We start from the raw sequence: 22,500 nt of genomic DNA on the forward strand, positions 1-22,500 counted from the left end.
AGATGAATGAATATCCCTATCACACAGAGGAAAATATGTCTTTGGTCTGGTGTCTTTCAGATTCAGTCTTTCTCTTCTAGACTTTGCTGAATTCACATTCTAAATTCTCTTCTGACTTCCCATTCCTCTGAATTTCATGGTACTATCCTCTTTTTTGATGATACCCCTTAGATTTGTTAATATCACTAATTAAGCTATGCATAAATCAAACCCTGAGCCTGGGATACATTAGATCTCCTTCCATTATGTGTTGATTTAATTTTTGCAGCTATTAGTGCTCTAGGGGTGCTCCTCTGGAGAAGCCTAGGGCTACTATCAGTTAGCCTAGTGTTGGATGAATAGTGCAAATTATTAACCTGGGTTTCTCATTCACTTTTAGTCACACTGGGCATATTATATTATATATATATAATAGTCATTTATTCAAATAAGTAGGGGGAATGGATAAGCTAATTTTCCCAGGTCACCTTCTATTGGATTATTTTCCTAGGGTTAAATGAAACAGTTACATCTTGCAAGCTCATTCAATTTGATTTGATTCTGAGAATAATTTTATGCTGCTCTCATGTAGAATAGGGCCTGTGGCCTGAGAAGTACTAGATGGTAATCTTACTAAGTCAGTAAGATAATTTAATAGAAACAACAAAATACTGGCCCTAGACCCAGAAAAAGGCAGTTCTAACATTTCCCTGAGATACTCTTAAAACAGAAGTATATATGTAAGATTTAGATGTGTTCAGAACAAATTGGGAGTGACTATTCCTTTTCAAGTAGACATCATTTTCAAGAGTAAAATTATTCAAATCTTCAGAAAAGAGTTAATTTTATGAAAATTTGATTTACACAAATGTATCGAGAACAGGCTACTTACCGCATTAAGGAAGAATCTTTTGGAAAGAAAAGCAGAATGGTTTGTACATCTTACAGACTAGAAATATGGAAAGATCCCAAGTGTTGCTGATTTAATTACCCTTTCCTGTTTATTCTATCTGTTCCAGATTTAATCTACAAAATTGAACTTGCAGGAGGTCTGGGAGCAATCTTCCTCCTCCTTGTACTTCTTGTGATCATCTACAAATGCTACAATATTGAACTGATGCTCTTCTACCGACAGCATTTTGGAGGTGATGAAACTACCAATGGTAAGCTGTATCCTGTTCAACTTCAATTAAAAGGCATGAATTTTTGATTAGGTAGGAGAATATCCCTAATCTTAAATGATACATGATGAAATATTTAGAGTTACAGGGCTCAGACTAAAGCAAGTTACCCCTCAAACAGTTCAGAAAAAAATTTATGTATTTATCAAGAAAGAACAAAGGGGAGAAAATATTAACCACAGGACAATCTGGTTAAAGTATATACAGACGTTCTCTGAAAATATTTTATTTTTGTATGTTTGACACTATTTCCAAATAAACAGTTTAACAAGGAGACATGAACTGATCTGGAACTAAAACAATTGCTGTCAAAACCCTTCCCCTTACTAAGAAATAAATTAAGAATCAATTCCATTATTTTCCTCCAGAAAATTAAGATTTAGGTACAGATCATTTTTAGCCATTCCTAACATTAAAAAAATAAGCAAATCATTTAAGAAACAGATTAAAAGCTATGAAAAGTCTTTTTTAAAATCTCACAGTGCATCTGGATCCACATATTTTGGATGATTTTAGAACCAGTCTCAAAAATGACCTAAAGGATAGAAATTCAGAATGTAGTTTATAATTTTCTTATATTTGCCATCTAGGGCCCTAGAAATCTTTTGAATGAAATATCAGTAAAGCATTGCATTGAGCCTTGTTTCTTTGAACATTCAAAAATGATTTAATTTTTCAAGAGAATAAATTACCATATATCAAATCAATACCAATAAGAAATCATGACATGTAACTCGATATGCATAAAGTCCTCAGCCACAAACTACTGTAAGTCTTGGAAATGTATGTGTGGAACCCCTTAGGTAAACCAAGATTAAAAAGAAGTCCATTTTTAAGTCATTAAAAAGTCAGACTTTGATTCTACGTTTCATTATATTAAAATAATGAAGGTTAGAGCTTTCGTTTGTTTTTGTAAGATCATGGTCTTAAAGAAGAAGGATTCATGATTTTGTTTATTTTTATAGTGGTAGAAGAAGGGCAGGGTGATGACTGTAAAAAAAATTTGAGGAATCTTCAATATTGGTCCTATGTTTTCTATTATGTAAATAATGATGAGTGGATTTTAATTGACTTATGTTTTCATAGTCAATTAGGGAAATGTTGAATGTTGTTTGATGAGTACATATGCATGCTCTTTATCAAAGCAGTATATCTACCTAATTATTTTTTTATTTTTTTTAAAGATTTTTATTTATTTGATAGAGAGAAAGATCACAGGTAGGCAGAAAGGCAGGCAGAGAGAGAGAGGGGGAAGCAGGCTCCCTGCTGAGCAGAGAGCCCGATGCGGGGCTTGATCCCAGGACCCTGAGATCATGACCTGAGCCGAAAGCAGAGGCTTAACCCACTGAGCCACCCAGGTGCCCCTCTACCTAATTATTATAGCAGTCATTTAAAAGTATTATAGACCCTTATTCAGGCATAGTTTCAAAATGAGAGATTAGGGCCTGTTCCAACCATAATTATGTGCTCCAACAATATATATGAAAGTATGGTCAGTTTCTAGATACAGAAATTAATATAGATAAATCTGACTTCTCAATCAGAGACAGACATATCTCTCTGATATGAGGAATTTGAAAGGCAGGGTGTGGATGGGGGAAGGGGAGGAGAAAATGAAACAAGATGGGACTGGGAAGGGAGACAAACCCTAAGAGACTTTTGATCTCAGGAAACAAACTGAGGGTTACTGGAGGGGAGAGGGGAGGAATATGGTGGCTGAGTATGGACATTGGGGAGAGTATGTGCCATGGTGAGTGCTGTGAATTGTGTAAGACTGATGATTTACAGACCTGTACCCCTGAAACAAATAATACACTATATGTTAATAAATTGAAAAAAAAGAAAAAATCTGACTTCTTACTTGCACGTGTAAAATAACTAGATGAAATGTACTACTGAGGAAATAGTTACTGAGGAAATAGTAACAAGTGGCTAAATTATTCAACTGGGAATATAGAAGACACATTGTCTAAATGAAAGAACATGAGAGGGAGGCTCCTGTGATTAATTTGTCTTGAGTCATGAATATAAGCAATTTGTCAATACCCTCTGTGATGATACAATTTATTAAGTTAATCTGCAATAATTAATTATATTCATCACCCATACCCAAGAATCCAGATTAACTGATCAGTTGTAGTACATATTTGTAAGGCTGAATCCATGCTAGCATCATAGGACATTTCAGGATTAAATTTTCTACTTTGCATCTACATCTCCAGTGTGGTTCATGTAGTGAAAAATGACAAAAATATAGAGCATTTTGGTTAGAAAATTGTATGTACTGATTCCAAACCTGTTGTTTTAGGGAGCAAATGTAATGTGGAAGGAAGGGACTTCAAGGGTTTTCATTAGGAAGGAGAATTCAAATATTTTTTTATTCCTACATGGAAACTTAGACCTTAAATATACAACACCTGTACTAGCTGAATGGAATACTAAAAAGTCAGCAGGTATGTGGTGAGGATGAATAAATAAATGAACATTAAAGCTCTATTAGAAATACTTGGTTTCATGATGCCAAATATTAGCTAGATAACTTCCAAATTTTTCATTTCTTTATTTAAGTACTTTGGCATCTCATGGACATATCTTAGTTTTACCCTTATACTTTTTGTTCATACTTTCTCTTTAATTCATAGGTATAGTAACATTTTTGAAAGTTCTTATAAAAATGCCTTGTTTTTATAAAATAAAATCAATCCAACAGACTTTTACTTCTTAATCATTCTTTATAAACCTCATTTCATTTTATTATTTTTTAAAGATTTTATTTCTGTATTTGACAGAGAGAGATCACAAGTAGGCAGAGAGGCAGGCAGAGAGAGAGAGAGAGAGAGAGGGAAGCAGGCTCCCTGCTGAGCAGAGAGTCCGATGTGGGACTCGATCGCAGGACCCTGAGTTCATGACCTGAGCCGAAGGCAGTGGCTTAATCCACTGAGCCACCCAGACGCCCCGTCATTTCATTTTAATCCACCAATGATAGCTTCATTTATTTGACCTTTGAGTTGTTCAGTCATTAAATATTAATTAAGTGTCCACTATGTGGCAGGCTTTATGTATGATATATTTACTTATATTCCTCATCTGGATCAACACATATACACATACTATAGTAGGCACTAGGGATATAATAATCCACAATGTTACACAGTCTTTGCACTTTAGAAGCTATGGATTTAGCACTGTGTTTAGCATAGCCCTAGAACTGGGTTGTAAACAGGAATGGCTTCCTGGTGGTGAACAGGATTAAAATGAGCTTTGAAAACTGGAAGGACAGGAGTGACAACAGGAAAATTCTTCAGTTTGGTTCCCTTCCTCATAACTTCTCTCTTCACTGGGAACAATATACGCATGGTGATTGCTGTGCAAGCTCTCTTTCTTGTAAGTCTCTGCCATCTGCATTGTGCTCTATTTTCTGGTTCCTCAGATGAGCTTAGTCAGCATGATTTAACACAGAAGAAGGCTCATTAGCCTTGCCTAGCAGAGTGGTGTTACTTAATTGCCTTTTGGTTTTAAAACAATTTTCAGGCCTTGTTGTTAACCTTATTTACATCATGTTGTTGATTTTGCTCTTCCATCTTGCTCCTCTCTAAGAGCAACAGCTGTGGATATTCATGAGATTTTCTTGGCTGCCTATATAAGGCTGAAGTGCGTTTTTTAAACTGTGGCATCTGCATCGCTGCTTGCTCACTAACTGGCATCTTAGAGCTTCTGGGACATCTGACATGGTGGCTTTAAGAGCACTCTTCCTGTTCTGTCCAGCCACCATAAGCTCTTTAATTCTTTAAATATTTAATTCATTTTAAAGGGACATGACTAAAATCAGAAGCAACACTTTCCCAAAAGAATGGTGTGCTTCTAGAATGTTAGGTAAAATTTATTATCCAGACATGTTAGGTGTTAACAGATATCAAAGACATCCACGTTCTTTATCACAAATTGATTTGGGATATGCAAATATGGCAATATTTTTCTAGAAGAAAGTCTGTAGCATCACCTATATTAAGGTATAGGTGACAAGTAGGGACAAGGAATATGTGAGTTTAGGCATGTTTGGAGGGCAAATAGTCTTAGGATAAACAATATAGACAAAAATATAAAAGGCCTGGCCCAATGAGTGAAAGAGGTAGTCATTACAGATGGTTAGCTCATAGTAGATGCTCAACAAATCACAGCTGAATAAATTAATAAGTAGTTGAATTTAAGGAGTTTGCAAAGCAGAAATGTCATCAAAATCAGAGGAAACAAGGGTCTAGTCTGACATTATGGAATTTGAGGCAGCAGCATCATCCATTAAGAACAATGAAATACATTCTGTTCATAGGAATGGATCTGTTTGTCCTTTGGCCTATTTTATTCTTCCAGCTGTGTATCATCAGCAGCTCTAAGTCCCAGGTCAGTAATTATAATTGGAGAAAGTCAAGGACTTGCAGGTGCATCCTGAGCTTGATTGGAACAAGGGCAGAGGTGCTAAGATTACCAGGAGGTTCTTACATTAGCATTGCTTATGAACATTCTCACTTCCAAGTGGTGTTTTATGCATATGAGTGGAATGTGCCCCATTTGTAAGCCAAATGATCTCAACTATCCAGGGCAGTCCTTCATGTGCATCTGTTTCTTGGCAATCAAGTAACCCAACCAAGTTTTATGGAAGCCTTTTCCAGCCAGAGGACATGCTAAAGAAAAAAACCTCTTGTCTTCAGGCACCATCAAAACGTAAATTACCAGAGTTCCTTTCATGTGGGGGTGGTGAAGACTGGAATCTTACTAGAATTAGAAAAATATAATCCTGCCTCAGATATCACTAGATAATCAAGGTGTGCCGTGTACTTCTACTCTAAGGTATTTATATGTCTCCATATACCTATCATTTATTTCTCCTTTAGTAGGTAGAACTAAATCATTAATGGTATAGATGAGTGGCTGCTTCATTCTGTAAATTACATTTTGGTCAGGATTTGCTATATTGTAATCAGGTCTGCTTTAATGGAAAATATTGATGAGGTTTAGAAACAAACCCTGAAATATTTGCCTATCTTTTAAAACTATTATTTGCAAGTAACAAGGTTTACTAAATATTAAGTTTCACTTAAGTCTATGTTCACTACATTAACTTTTAAAAATAATTTTCTATAAATAAGGGAATTTAGAAAACCACTATAACTTTTCCAATGTGGCTTTTCTAAAACCAATGGAGACTAATATTTTGAGTGGTTGTATTAATAATTTTTAGGGGAAAAATATGTAAACATTTTACATTTTCTCTTTGGAGAGGCTGAAGAGAGAGAGCCAACACAGCAAAGGAGGAAAAAAATACTTTCTCAAAGCATAGTTAATTCCCTAAGTGTGTGAAGGGAAAACCTAATTTAGCAATAATGGAAGGATGTATATTTTGAAACAAAGGCTTCTTTTGGAAGCTTGTGTCAAATTAGTTGGCCATGGATTGAACAAGAATAACAGACAATGCACTTGTATAAAACCCAGCTGCTGTCTCTAATATTTGATAATGAACTACTTTTTGTATATGAAGATGACAATACTAACCAACTGGAAATATGGCATGTGTTGTGAGTAGTGTCTCCAGGAGTGAGGCTGGATTATTTTGATCTTCCAGACTCTAGGGCCCAGCCCCTCTTGGATCTCTTGCACATATTTGTGCAAACGAGGTATATAGCCTGTGACCAAGTAACAGAGCCAAGCCAACTGGCACAGAAAAAGTTCAAATCCATGACTTTGGTCTATTTAGTCCTGCATTCAATCACACTGAGCTAATCATTCACACATCACTGAACATCACAAATATGTATAGTCACCAAAAGTCACAAATAATAATTCTCTTTTATTCTGTCCTGACTATAGGTTTCCCATTACCATGACTATTTAAGCTCATATCATATGACTACGTTATGTGGAAATGTACCAGATTTCTTATAACATGGCATGTGGTTTATTTTTTTTTCTAATTGTAAAAGACAGTCACTAATTATACTGTTTAGTTCAGCCTGTTAATGGTTATAGACATTTAGTAGTTAAAGAGAACCTACTAATACATAAAACCCACTTGTTGTTCTTTGTATTTAAGACAACAAGGAATATGATGCCTATCTGTCTTACACAAAAGTGGACCAAGATACTTTAGAGTGTGACAATCCTGAAGAAGAGCAGTTTGCTCTTGAAATACTGCCAGATGTCCTGGAAAAACACTATGGATATAAACTCTTCATCCCAGAAAGGGACCTGATTCCAAGTGGAAGTAAGTACTTTCAGTTTTGTATTTAAAATTTTTGTTTCTTTTATGAAGTTACATGGAGGCTTCAGATGTCAGAACCAAGTATTTAGATAGTTGTTTCTCATAGGAGATTTTATTAAATTCAAATTTCTCCACTATGTCTGTGTCCTGGCATGCACATTTTTTAAAAGGTACTCTCACTTGCATTTCAGTTATGGTTTTACATTTTAGGTATTGCGCCTTAATGGTATTTTTAAAATTACATTGCCTTAGCATTCTAAGAAAATGATGATCCTTAAAAATATATATAAAAGTCAAAGCCTTTTCAATGCATTTCAGTTTCAAAGCTGGTCTTCTGTCATTGTCCTTCTCCTTATACCTACATTCGTTGTCACTAATAACTGAAAATATGCCTTGTTACTCATTTCCAGATTTATTGGAAAAAAACACATTAAAAAAAATGTATGTGAGACTATGGGGTATAGAACTCACTGTGTATTCAAGTTATTTTAAAGAGGCTCTGGACTTGAATGCTACTTTTAAAATATGCTACATATTGAAAGCTATATTTGAGCTTTTAGAATAAATTCAGGTTCAAGTAAAAAATTTATATTTAGTTCCTGTTCATGTTCAGAGTGCTGTACAGGCTAAAGTGTAAGGGGAATACAGGAAAGCTTAAAATATGACCCTGTCTTCAAAGAGTTTAAAATGCCATTGAAAGTAAATATAACTACTAGAATTAGTTTGCATATGATTCTATATTAATATCCTTGAGGAGGGTTAAAATGTGTCTACCAATCAGAATATGATAATTTGTACCCATGTGATAACAAAATTAAAAAGCTTTTATTTCCCATACTTCACAGTATATAAAATATATTCATATAATTCCATTTCATGTTTATAATAACCCTATGTAGAAAAAGAGTTGATACCATTATCCTTAACTTACAGATAAGAAAATAAGTTCAAGTACTCCAAGATCAGATAGCTGGCAAATGGTAGAGCTAGGATTAGAATGTGGATCTATTTGACTCTGGTTCTCAGTCTATTAGATCATGATATTACTCCAAAACATTTATTCAGATTATCAGCTGTCCACCAAGTTCACTAAACTGAAAGGAGATAATTTGAAACACTTGATTTTTGGTTGTTTATCTCTTTTCTCAGAATGCATATGTATCTAAGTATGTTTCTGTATGCACGTGAATATGCACACTTAAATGTACATAGAAAGAAACAAAGAAAACAGTATTTACTGGTCAATTACTCCCTGTACCACAAATGTAATAATTCCCCAAGCTCCTTCTCACAGTCTTCCACTCTTCTTTCTGTGATTCTTTTCATCTTTATGACTTGAGATACAAGTTCTACATTGATTGAACCCCAAGGAACCTGTTGATACCTCTGAGTCATTTTTGATTCTTCTGTATCTCTCTCCTAAATCCAGTGTCCGTTTCATCTTTTCCATTCTCAGTTTTACCTTCTAGTGTAGGCCTTAATCACCCCATTACTACAATGTTGATTACTCTCTACCTTCCTTAGTATTCTTCTCATCCATCTATTTCCTCAAATATGTATAATTTCTTGATCATATCACTTCCCCATTCAACCTTAAATTGTTCAACATCTCCTGTAGGATAAAATCCATAATCATCAGTTAAACACTCCTGTAGTCTGGTGTTAGCCCAGATCAATCTCCTAAACTTGTTTTTTATCATTTCCTTACACCTTTCACTGTAACCATATTGTGCCTTTGATATACATTGTATGTCCTTGTAATGCTTTTGTTCATGCTAGCCTTTTATACCTTTACAAATCTTATTTACTCTTCTCCATATCACTGCCTGTATAAAAGGCCCATAATAATTTCTCCAGTCCAAAGTTCACACATAAAGTCACTTTTTGGCCTATAAACTTTTTTACTCCTGTGACATTTTATTTTATTATTTTATATAGTTTCCCATCTATTTATATTTTATCTACTCAGGAAGATTATAAGCTCCATGAGGGCAGAGACTATATTTCATTTATTCCATATTCCTGTCATCATCTAGCAGAAAAGTTGAACTCATTGAATGCTTCATAGGTGCTTATTGATTTTGTTTGAGCAGTGTCTAAGATAGAAGGAAATAATGAGAATGAAGTAAGTCAGGGTTTAAATTTTTGCATGACAGTGTCTAAATGGCATTTTTTGTTAACAAGGCAAACATGAAAGCTAAAAAGGAGCTTTCTACTGGGAGAAAAAAAATTGTGAGTAATTCATATGAATAGCTTCAGTCCTTAAACTAGGCTAAAGAGTATATTGTTTTTATTTTTTTATATTCAAAAGAATATTAAAAGGGGTTTAACATTGATATAAAATTAAAAACATTTCTTAAATATTTTGTTTAATTTATTAGATTACTATTTTTTCTACTTTGTCATGAGTATCTTTTTAAATGTAAACATTTTGCAACATCAATTTTTAGAATTATATCCTAAATTGTATTAAAGTAATGTCATTACCAAAATGGAATTTGTACTCTCTGTTAAGTCATCTTCAATAGGATTCAATGTCGTGCTGGGCTTTCTGTCTTCTTGCATTCCAAAATTGTTGGTACCACAGTAGGCAGTCTTTATCAACTCCACCAGTTCTTCTGAAATGGAAAACAGTGCTTTACCATTGCATACATCAGAAAGGGAAATGGGGGTAATATAGAACACAAGAGAGTCACTTTACCTAGAACTCAGTAGATGACAATAGCTTATTATGTAAAGAAGAAGCTATTGTGCATAGGTGAGAGTCAGACCCAGGCAGCATGAAGGTGAAAGAGATGCATCCCCAAATTGCGTCTTATAGTCTATTTTGGGGACCTGACTGGTCAATTAATCAACACAGTGGGTCAATGTAGTTAACAGGTGGTAAAATATTTTACACCTCATTGAGTTAGCTAGTTGTTTGGCTAAATTGATTGAAATTAGTTGTTTCAGTGTATCAAAGACCCATCTGAACATCCTCTTTGACAATAGAGTGTGAGGCTTATATAAGCCATATTTCCTAGCTCTAAGCTACAAGATTTGAGTTGGGGACTGTAACTCACTGAATAAGAAGAGATGTTAGGAAGTTGTCACCTACTATACTCTGACATTTAAAGAACTTAACATAAAAACACCCAAGAAGTCATTAGGATGGCAGAAATTTTATAGTCCATAGAAGATCACTTTAATTTTTTTGAGATTATACAACCATCAGACTGAGCAGGGATTTGGATTCTGTGTACTCAGTGGTGCACAGGAAGACTCCTTTTATAAGTAAGCCATTTGGGACAACTATGCAGTTTTTAGATGCAACCACTGGAGGGTGTTTGATTTTAATCCTTCCTTCCTAAATGAGGAAATTCATGTTCTCTGAATTCTGATTTGCGAGTGTAACCTGCAGAAATTCTTAAAAAGGCCCTTTGACAATTTTTCTTTTTCCATCAACATTTTAGAGCTGGCTGAGCAGTCACCATGTCACGATTAACGAGTTTTTTCTTGGCATTTTTAGCATGCATTCAGGAAGTTGATGAAGTATATGAATAATATACTTGATTTACACATGAATGACAGAGTAGAAAATTTTGGACTTGGTGTATGTGTGTTATTAAAGAAGCTTCTGTGGTCTGTATTTGCAGCCATTGGTACAGATTTAACAGGTTATGCTATATAAATATAGACACATTCCTGGGGGGGGAAACTAGTTACAATATTATAAGCTATGCTTGTCCCTCACATCTCTTTTAAAATATGTTGACCCAAGACTACTCCTTCCTCCAAAAACTAGCAATGAGGTCTTTGAGGATTGTAAAAGCAGACTTCATAATATCATCCTTGATCTACAACAATAATTTTCTATGAATCAAATTAATGAGGTCTATGTCATTAACCCATTAATGTTTAATATCTTCACTTTTGATGTATCTTCAGTTTCTTTTGGACCACTCTCATGGTACTCCAACTCAATCTCATTAGCACACATACCTTTCCAGTGCATACAGTTTCAAAGTACATGAAGGGGACTCCACCCATCTTCTATCTCCCTCTCAGTCTCTCTCTTCCTCATATGACCAACGGTTCTCAAAATGCTTCAATAGAAAGATGTTACTTTCCAAGATAAGGTTGTATCTGCACTGTTTCCACGTGCCCTACTAAGGAAGTGTCCTTTGGCCATCATGAGGCAGCAGAGATGGGGAGATTTGACACAAACATTTTTTTCATAAAGGCTAAAACTAAAAGTCTTCAGCTCTGGACATTATTTTCCTGGCAGTGGCCTACCTTTCCATTCTTGAGCCTGTAGCCAAGATCTTCCTTGTGTTTTCTCAGGTTTGGTGCCTGAATGTGGCAAGAATTCCTACTTTCCAGTAAAAATTTGGTTTGTCTCTTCCCAGGCTAGAAACATCTGTCCTGAGAATAGCAAAAGCAACTTTGTTGCCAACAGGCATCTGAATGTCAGAACTGACAGACAAGCAAAAGAAAGCCAGATAGAAAACACCCTACTCAAACTGCCTAGAGACACAAATTTGAGAAGTAGATATTTTCTCACCCCTGCAGCTGCTGGGTTTTGTGGTGTAAAGTACTGTACACAGAGCACATTTTGTTCATGGGGCCTAGTGGATCCTTGAGGAATGAACAGATGTGCTCTGAAGCTGACATGTGACCAATAGAACCCAGCTGTGCAATTGAGATCCTGAGATCGGGGACATTTTTGGATGAGTACCATTTAGGTTCTCTATCCCATCTTATCTCAGTGTTTCTGCAAGGATTAAAAAACATAAAAATATAAAGGTTATTGAATTAGGCTCAAGGCCACTGATCAGGTGGAGAAAATAACATTCTAAGACTAAAAGTAGAAACAACCCAATCCTGTAGCTGTTGCTTGCCTTTAAAAGAAAGCAATCAAGGTACTTAAAAATACCTATGTAATATTTATTAACAATTAAAAATTGAGCCGGTTCTGTCTGAAACTTCAGAAAAATCTATAAATATCTAAGTAGACTTTGAAGAGAAAAAAATTCCTTTTAAATGATTTATCTTAATGTTCCCTTCTATTCATAGAAAGACTGAGGGGATCTCTATGTGAGTTATTCATGCATTATTACACTAGAGAAAGACATTAGTATACTAAAGATACTGTCACATATATGTTTGATCATCTCTGTCTGCTGAAGTTATATTTATGAATTTGGCCTCAAGTATCAGTATTACTGAAGGAGTAATTGAGTCAGTGAAACTCAAGATTCCCATAACTCCTTCAGTAATTTAAGGGAAAATGATAATGTCTGATTACATTCTTACATTTCCTCACTATTCTAATCTTCAGTTTTCTAATACTTAGTGTTAGCCATGTGATTGTGCTGACAGTGGAATGACAAATGAGTGGAGAATACATCTGGTGTCAGATGATCCCTAGTCACTTCTAAGTGAGGCATGCAAAAAATATTTTTGTACATGGATCTGTAAGTACCCATTGCCAATAGCTCCTCTAATAGCTGGACATATTGGACACTATTCAAGTAAATTTTCCTTGGGGAGTAATAAAATCCTTTTCTAGGCATTCTGATGTCTGTGACCTAAAAACTGTGAGGCAGGGGTGACATGCACAACCGTGGAAATTTAACACATTGTGAGCAATTAACTCAAATGGAATAAAATTAGATATGCCCACTATCCCCTTCATGTTAAAGTCAAGAGAAAAGGAATTATACCCCAATATGCCCCCAAATGTGCTGATGTCAATGGACTAAAGTTTCTCACGAGAGTTTGAGGTTAAGAAAGAACTGTGTAGAATTTCAATCAAGAAGTCTACTGCTCGAGGGGCGCAAAGAACAGACACCTTAAAAAAAAAAAAAAGGATCAGAAGACCTGGATAAAACTGTCTTTAAGTACAAAGGAGCCACAGAAAAGACAATTTAAGGAGCAGGTAGTCTTGTTCCTATTCATAAGATTGCACTGAATGAAACTAATTCCATCTACAAGTTTCTAGGGCATGAGGGTAAAGGAGAAAAAGAGGAGGGAAAGGACATTTTACAGGGTGGTTTTTTTTTGGGGGGGGGTGTTTTTTTTGGGTGTTTTTGTTTTTGTTTTTGTTTGCTACTCTCCATATGATCTTTCCCTCAGTATTCTCTGAATGTTTTCCATTACCTATCTTTACTCTCAGGAAAGAGGTGAAGAGAGATTAGAAAGAATTTAGAGATGAGGATAATATTCCAGAGTAGATTCTACGTACTGTTATGCTTCCCTACCCACCCAACCACAGGTAAAATGTAACAGTAAAAGTAAAGGATTCATTACCAGAAATAACAGTCTTCGAAGTCAAAACTGTGAATAAATATAGTTCACTATACTTGCAAGGTCACAGCAAATTCATGTTAGCCATTGATCAACCAACCTTTCAAAAATAATTAATTAGTATCCTTAACATTACTCAGTAGAGAATAAAATGCTTACCAAAATATTTAAGCCAATGAACTATCTATGAAATATCAAGCCAAGGACTTGGAGAGGGAGGAGAAAGGAAAAGTTTTTGTAGGGTAAGTAATACCACACACTGTTTAGAAAGCTCCTCCTTCCCACACATACACCTAGTTAAATAAAAATTTTATTGCCTCAATCTTTGTGGCAGACAACACAGGCAGAGCCTTACATCTGCCAGAGGCAGAATCAAGACCCAGATCTTTAGTAATATCAACAGACAAAGTCAGGTTGTCAACCTATATGACTCTTTCAACAGGTTAGTATTAAGCTTCATTATTTAAGATGCATATAGTATTTTCAATGAGACTACATTATAAATTGTTTAGTTATACCAGAGGGCAAATATTTTTTTCCCAAATATATAATGCTGAATAATACATTTTTCTTTGATATATAGGACTGATTTGATATATAGGATTGATTTGATATATAGGAAACCTATATTATTTTTGCTGGTTTCTCCATACCAGTTAAAGGAAAGGACCCATCTCAATCAATTAGAAAGAATTCATTTCTGATGTCAATTTAGAGATTAAATCTTGATTTTAAGTCTTATAATATTAACCCATAGGTTTTAGAAAATACCACTGTTGATATCTATGAGTTAGTTAATGTTAGCCAAAGATTAATGAATTAGCACCCATATTAATGCATCCTTTCTCATCTTAATGATTTGTCTGTTAATGGATGTACATAGCTGTGGGTATAAAAAACATTATTATTTGAACCTGGAAAAATAGTAAATTGTGTCTTTGTCTATAGGTTAGTTGTCTTTTAACTTTTTAAAAATATGCCAACTACCCCTAACATAACTACTTGGACATAAGATTATTTACAAGAAGCTAATCGATTAGTTTGATAACCTGATAAATCAGGTTAGTAGGCAGTAGCAAGACCTCATGGACATTCCTAAATATATAAGGTTTTTTTTCTCACTTGTTCTTCTGCCTACATCTGTAACAGATTCAGCGCCTGCGATTTATAAGAGTACTGAGTTCTTTTGGGAAAGTATACACATCACAGTAGAAGCAATTTCTTAGGGCTGCCATTCTTCCTGCTTCTATTTTATTGCTTTATTTCTTTCTTCAGTTATGGTTTTTTTAAATAAGTGTCCTGTTTCCAAGTCACTTTTGTAGAGCTAATTCTATTTTTCTAGATGCACTGTAATTTTGGTTTATACAACTGCCCCGAAAAAATTTTTTAAATTGAATTTGCTTTCCTTTTAATAGTTTTAGTTTGTCACTTTCCTTGTTTCCTATTGGCTTAAACTTTCTTCATTCTCTAATAAGTACACACCCCAAAGTGGGCCTAGTGACTATGCATTTCCTTTCTAGAATATTTCCTAATTTCTGTCAACTCTCAAGATAGACAAATGAAAAAAGGTTCTTTGCACTTGCACTTATAATATGAAAAATGAATTTATACCAACTCAAGCACCCTTGTCAAAACTATGTTCAAGGGTTTTTTTTCTTTACCAGTTGTGAAGATCACAAATAATTTAAATGTAATTAGCTTTATTTTGTGTCTGATAATTTGGTATGGTTTCACAGCTTTGTCTAGAGAAGCAAAAGACTATCAGACCCAGGCCTCTTTAATTTTTTTTTTTTTTGTCATCATAGGTTACTTCAAACCAAAATCTATAAAGAAATAATTTAATGACCTTCTATTTCAGGGATATTTTATACTTCTTTATGTGGAAAAAAAAGAGCCTTTGAGGGATTTCTAGTACTCAGTTGCTAAATTTGCCAGAATAAGTCAAGGCAAGATTTAATAAATATTCATGTGTGCTGTGGATTTAGGGACTTTTTAAAAAAAGTTTCCTTATTATCTCTTCTTGGTAACAAGCTTTTTAAAATGGTTTCTGAAGGTTTCTAAAATGTCCCTCACAAAACCACAGCTCTACCATGGCAAACACCACTGCCTGTCAGAGACTGCACTAACTATGGACCAGCAATGTCTTAACATGATACCTGTTTCTGCTTAGTTTACTTGGAACTTTTCCAAACCTAAATACCCTGATGGTCTCTAATTCAGGGGCAGCAAACTTTCTCTGTAAAAGCCCAGATAGTAAATATTTTTGACTTTGTGAGTCATATATGGTCTCTGTTGCATCATATTCTTTTTTTTTTTTTTACAACCTTTAAAGAAATTATTCCTTGCTCATAGACCATGCAAAAACAAGACATATTCTTAATGGATCATGCTCTAGTTTGCAGTCATTGGATGTAGACATGCAACCTGGGGGTAAGAGAGAAATTATTTGGGGTACTTGTTGCATAGAAGACAGCAACAACTCCCTGGCTAAAAATTAGGAAATAAAAAATATTAACTCTACTGTTTGGTCTCTTGTTAGTTTACGTATATTTTTCACGATGGCTATGTCCTGTTTTTTTTCCCTAAAGATAAGAAGACAGAAAGTAAAAACTTAAGAAGGGAGGAAAGAAGGGGGTAAACAGAGATAGACAAAAAGAGAAAGGGAAAACAAGAGAGGGAAAGGCAGAAAGAATGAACAAGAAAGCAAAAAGGGAGATAAAAGGACAAGAAAGAGACAGGACAGAAAAAGAAAGAGAGAGAGAGAGGTAGAGAGGAGCTGGTGGTATGGGGGGGGTGTGGAGAAAAAAACATAGAGAGAAAAACAAAGAGAGAGCCAGAATATGGAAGCTAGTGCACAGTCTTTCCTTCTTTTCCTTAGAGCCAGGCAGCTTTTAGAGGCACCTCCCCAGCTGCTTTCAAACATTGAGGTTGTTGCCCAGCCACTGATCACTATCCCAAGAAGTGAAATGTGGGCTCCACATCTGAAAACTTCCACTTGGTTTTTCACCAAGTGAAATGGAACACAAAATTCAGGGCCCAAACAAATGGCTCATGTTTTCTTTGGGACACTTGGTCTGTGTCTACCCAGGGAAAATTTTGATGTACTGACTGACTGACTCCAGTGCATATGATTAATGTATATATAGGGCAAACCAGGATAATTCCGACCTTTTTTCTTCCACAGCAGGTTTTCAGCCGGAATTATCTGGATGGTTGCCTCAACTCTCCACTAGGCTTTGCCAGGATAAGCACAGCCAGTGTAATATGCAGGAGACAGGGACCACTCCCTCTACCCAAGGTTCCCTTCAACATCCACACCCTGTGCAGCTGAGCATAGTGGGATCTGTCCTAACAGTCATTCCTTCTGGAGGAAAATGCAAATTCTGTCTAATGAATCTTTAAGAGGTCCCCAAAACCCTAAATGTTGCATTTGGCTTAGCTGTCAAATAGCAAAATATAAAAGACAGATGAAGGAGGAGAACCATACAAATGGGAAAAAAAAATTGTACCCTGTTCCCTTCCCCATTCAGGAAGAAGAATAGCAAAAGCCAAAGCCCATAAATCCCAATCAAATTAATTAATATGTATGTGTATAGTTTCTCTTAAGACTATGGATACCTGGATTGTAAATTTTTTTTTCTTTAAGTAGAGGTATGTATATAGAGACAAACCTTTTGTTTTTAAAAATACAGTTAAAAAATAAATTAGACTACATCCCAACACATAGAAAAAGTGTTGCTCATAGAGGCACAGTTTATGTGGCAGATGTGTTCCTGACAAGATTTGTACAGATCATTTTTCTAATTAAATGAAAAACTACAATTAATGAGAGAAGAATACTACTGGGAATAACCCCTCGGTAAATTATTTTGTAAACAATTCCTCTAAAAAATTAACAATTAACTCATAATTTACCTGGCAAAACTATATTTTCATGGACTCCTGCACTGATGCCATAATTCTGGGTTTGGGTTTTGTTTTGCTTTGCTTTGCTTTGTGTAGAGGAAAGGTGAAAAGAATAATGGGAAAGATGCATGATAGTTTATTTTACTGTATCTTACAGATCCAACCTCTAATGATGAAGCTTCCCACATAACTTCTTTCTTTTTGGGAGCAGAAAGAAAGGAAGAAAATGAAGAGTCAGAGCTGTTGATACATTGGGATAGAATTTTTCCACTCTATTGAAACTTTCTACCTTTCCTTCCATTCTGTTTCACCAGTTCTCTAAGTGATAATTACAGAGTGAAAACTTCCCCCTTTGTTGTTTATGTGGTGTTTTTATTTTGCTTTTTATGGTTTTTATTTATTTTACTTTTGTTTTTTACAGTTTTCAATGCTGATTTTTTTCTAAAATAATCTCTTTAAATTCTTAAGACGTCCCCTCTCCACTTAGAAGTTGTCTTACAAACAGTCATTGTAACTACTGCATGAGAAAGTCCTAAAATGTATTAAGTAAAAACCAAAACAATAATAACAGCAAATTGTTAAATGGGCAATTCTATGTGTATCTCTTAAAAAGTTTTTTGTTTATCTATAGGGTGTATAGAAAGTTTACTCATATTCACTTGTGAAAGTGTTCTTGCTGCCTAGTGGTGGAAATAAAACCCTGGAAAAGAGAGATTCTGTAAAATGTGCATCTGTAAAAATAAGTTTCTCTTTTCAAATGGCTTGTACTGAGTTGTTTGGTGGCCCTGCACTATGTACTCCTTGAAAGCAATCTGTAACCTTGGGCAGATTTGCAGTGACAAATGTTGCTATGCTTCTGTAAGCACTGCTTCTGCTAGAGGGCACTGTACATTAGCAAGGCCTTGTTCTCTACTTAGTAAAGACAGCTTTCTGTTGCCACACCTGTGTCCAAGTCTCCATTTGTTAACACATGTGTGTGTTTCCCTTTTTGGCAGGTCAGATTTTGGGAAACATAATTGCAAAAGGATTATTCTGTGGAATAAATAAATATAGAGTTAGTTGAGTGTTTTTCTACCATGAAAGGACTATAACATATTCACCTCGCTCTCAGAATTGCTCCACAAAGTAGGGTAAAGATTCCTCAACTGAGAGACTCCACCTTTACTCTTTTACCATTCATTCCACACCATCCCCCACCTGTAACTTCACCCCTTATTCTTCCCCAGAACAAAGAGCAGCTGGTTTAAATTGAACTCCAGGGCACACACAAACCACTTTTCTATCTCTCAGTTCGAAGGGCAACATGGAGAACCTAAGATTGCAATAACAAAAGGTATTCTGAGAAACAAGCTGTGATTCTAGAAGAGATTTTCCACCATTTCTATCAGCTATCTTTGAAGTAGTTCCTATACATACCTGCTAATTGTTTGGTAGTTTGGTAGCTTAGTAGTTGAAAACTATGAAAAAAATACAGTGACCTTTCATTTGTTAAACAGCTCCATTTCTCTTTTCATCAATCTGATGATTACTTGTTCCCCTAGGGCTGTTGATACATTGGGATAAAATTTGGAAGCCTTCCTTGAATTAAATAATTAAATAAATAAATATAGCTGAAATACACCTAAACTCTGAAGAAGTTAGAGTTTTGTATTAGTCAACAGAATGCTATAAGTAATGATGCGGAGACAGAAAATAAGTATTAATAAGCGGAGTTTTTTTTTATTGTTCTTTTTAAGGAAATGTACTTTCTGAATGTGCAATACAAGAAAAGAAAATGTGATGTTCCTTAGTGAAAGACTGGCTTTTTGCTCTATTAAAGTGCAAACTTGATGCTTTAAAGACTGGAAATGTGTTTGTTTTACTCTTTCTCTCTTTCTGTGATTTGTAGCATACATTGAAGATCTCACAAGATGTGTTGAGCAAAGCAGAAGACTTATTATCCTGCTAACTCCAGACTATATTCTCAGACGAGGATGGAGTATTTTTGAGTTGGAAAGCAGACTCCATAACATGCTAGTCAGTGGAGAAATCAAAGTGATTCTGATTGAGTGTACAGAATTAAAAGAAAAGGTGAATTGCCAGGAAGTGGAATCACTAAAGCGCAACATTAAACTTTTGTCCTTGATCAAGTGGAAGGGACCCAAAAGCAGCAAATTAAATTCTAAGTTTTGGAAGCAATTAGTATATGAAATGCCCATCAAGAAAAAAGAAATGCTTTCTCGGTGCCATGTTCTGGACTCTGCAGAGCAAGGACTTTTTGGAGAACTCCAGCCTATTCCCTCTATTGCCATGACCAGTACCTCGGCTTCTCTGGTGTCATCTCAAGCTGATCTCCCTGATTTCCACCATTCAGATTCAATGCAAATGAGACACTGTTGCAGAGGTTATAAACACGAGATGCCAACCACCACCTTGCCAGTACCTTCCTTAGGCAACCACCACACTTATTGCAACCTGCCTCTGGCACTACTCAATGGACAGCTACCCCTTAAGAATACCCTGAAAGATACCCAAGAATTTCATAGGAACAGTTCCCTGCTACCTTTATCATCCAAAGAGCTTAGCTTTACCAGTGATATTTGGTAGTAAAAACGCTGAAGTCCTCTGAACAGCTAATGTGAGCACACAATTTCTGCTTTGCCAAGCATAAAGTACACCTAATAACATTGAGGTGCTGAATAAGTGTTCAAAGTAAAAGGCACAGAATCCCTTTTGTACTTAAAATTTTTGTTTACATTTCCAGAATAGTGGGGGGTGGGGAGAGGAAGGACCTGCTTTTGTAGTATAGTACCTTGTTTCAATGAGTGGTTTTGATTTCTTCCTGAAAGTAAAAAGTTAAATATCCTTTTCTTTAAGAGTAGGTTTTTTTTAACAACTTTTGGACTGAAAACTTAGATGAGGTATCTTCCACATATTTATAAGTATTTCAGTATTTACATGGCTTTTGAAATAAGAAAAACTTAAAGACTTGAATTGAATTTGAAAATTCAGAACTAAGTTTAAGCAGAAAAGAGAACTTCTACAGAATAACTAAAAAATCGGGAGTTATCAAGAAAGAAGTGTTGAAGCACCCCAATTAAGAAGATTCTTTGTAGAAGAAGATCAGTTAAGAAAAAATGTGATTGAAATGTTTAGAACTTCTTCAATGTACTGGGCAACTTCTCTAGACTAAATCAATAGCTCATAATGACAGCTTATAGTTGTATAGGGAGCACATCTTCTGTAAGCAAACTGGTGGGTAGGCAAACAATAAGCATTTCTTAAGCAAATGAATCGAGAGGCGGCTAGTTCTTTGAAGATGATTTTAAAGAACTTGTATGGCTTTCTAGCCTATGTCAAGTTTTACAAATTTGAAAACACCTTTTAAGATGCGTATTTTATTGTTTGCTAATAATTCACATTTGGATTTTTTTTCCAAATGATCTCTTGACCTACTTTTTAACAGCATCACTGGAGTTTCAATTTAAATCAATATTGACTGCAAGTGTCAGCAGCAGAAAAGAAGTAAAACAACAATACCAACAGATGAAGTGCAAAATTATTCACGTTTACTAGTGGTAGAGCAGCAATTGCAGTGATTCTCATCTGAAATGTGGTTGTGAAACAGACTATTCTGCACATACACAATATCTTCTTCGCCATGTGTGCACGGTTCCTGCAGAAGTATCTCTATTCCTGGTGCTTCAAAGAGTATATTTTATAGACTAAACTTTTCCACCTTCACATTATGACTGTGACTGTACCACACCAGAAAATCCCTGTAAATGATCTAAAATATTATGAATTTACTGTAAGGATTGTACCCCTATTCTAGTATTTATTGTGAATTACTACATTGTGTTATTTCCAATTACTCAGTTTGGGTGTGTTCTCTACCAGGATGACTGAGGGGGGCAATTTTTTATCAAGGTTGAATCTGATACCTTGCAGATGGTTCATAAATCATGTTTTTGGACAAATATATATAAGAAAAGATGTACACAATGTGTAAAAATTAAGAATTTGCCCAACCCTTGTAAATGTGAGACTCAAACATGTAAGAGAATAATAGATAATGTGTTTTGATTATTTCTTTCAACCTTTTTACATTATTAATTCCCTGTGATCCATGAACGTTTTGTTTAAAGCACTTGTTTCTCCATTGCTTTTCTATATCCAGCTGCTCAGAAAATGCATTATGCTTCAACAATATGTAAAAGCTTAGCAGTGATACATGTTCATTTCATTCTGAGACAATTAGTTGCTTCTTTGAAAAGTCCTGTTCAACACACATAGATATTTCATAGATGTATTGTTTCTACTGAGAAAGGTGATTTTGCTTCTGTAAAAAATATAGGTATTTCAAATATGGAAATTTGTCAATTCCAAACTGTTTTCCAAGTGTTATAAAGTTGTATTTACTCTTCAGTGTCCTTTAATGATATGGGTAATTACTAAGTTAATAACCTGCATGAAATGAGTAGTATATATGTTTAAGTGACCAATTGTACTTCTTATTATTTTGTTTTTCACAGAAACCTAGATTAATTCAAATAGAATTTTCAGTGGTATTTTTAAACTAATACTTCTATATTGAGCATGCCAGTTCTGAAAATATAACATGGGTCTCTCTGCTTCCTTTATTTACAATGATTAAACATGGGTAGCAATTTGAGTTGGCTGGCCACAATGTGTCCTTTCACTACTAGTAAGTACTCAAAAACAGAGCATTCACACTTGTGCTGGGGAACTTGACAAGAAACCTTTTCTACCATTTTCAGGAACGAATGTGTACACTATCTATAAAAATTTATTTCTAGATGGCAATTCAAATTTGATTTTCATCTGAGATTTTTGAAAGATATAACCCATTTAGATAAGCATTTAATCTAGAACATAATTTATTCTTCCACT

At 35.0% G+C, this 22,500-nt stretch overlaps 1 protein-coding gene across 1 annotated transcript in view; it reads left to right on the forward strand.

The window, feature by feature from the left end:
- IL1RAPL2 (interleukin 1 receptor accessory protein like 2) overlaps positions 1-22,245 on the forward strand; it is a 650,308-nt gene extending 628,063 nt beyond the window's left edge. The window contains exons 7-9 of the mRNA XM_059156822.1: positions 999-1,142; positions 7,246-7,416; positions 19,496-22,245. Of these exons, the coding sequence (XP_059012805.1) occupies positions 999-1,142; positions 7,246-7,416; positions 19,496-20,193 (1,013 nt within the window). The 3' untranslated portion in view covers positions 20,194-22,245. The remainder of the gene's footprint in view (positions 1-998; positions 1,143-7,245; positions 7,417-19,495) is intronic.
- The last annotated feature ends 255 nt before the right edge of the window (positions 22,246-22,500 follow it).

This window comes from Mustela lutreola, chromosome X (genome assembly GCF_030435805.1).
Source record: "Mustela lutreola isolate mMusLut2 chromosome X, mMusLut2.pri, whole genome shotgun sequence".
Lineage (NCBI taxonomy): Eukaryota > Metazoa > Chordata > Mammalia > Carnivora > Mustelidae > Mustela > Mustela lutreola.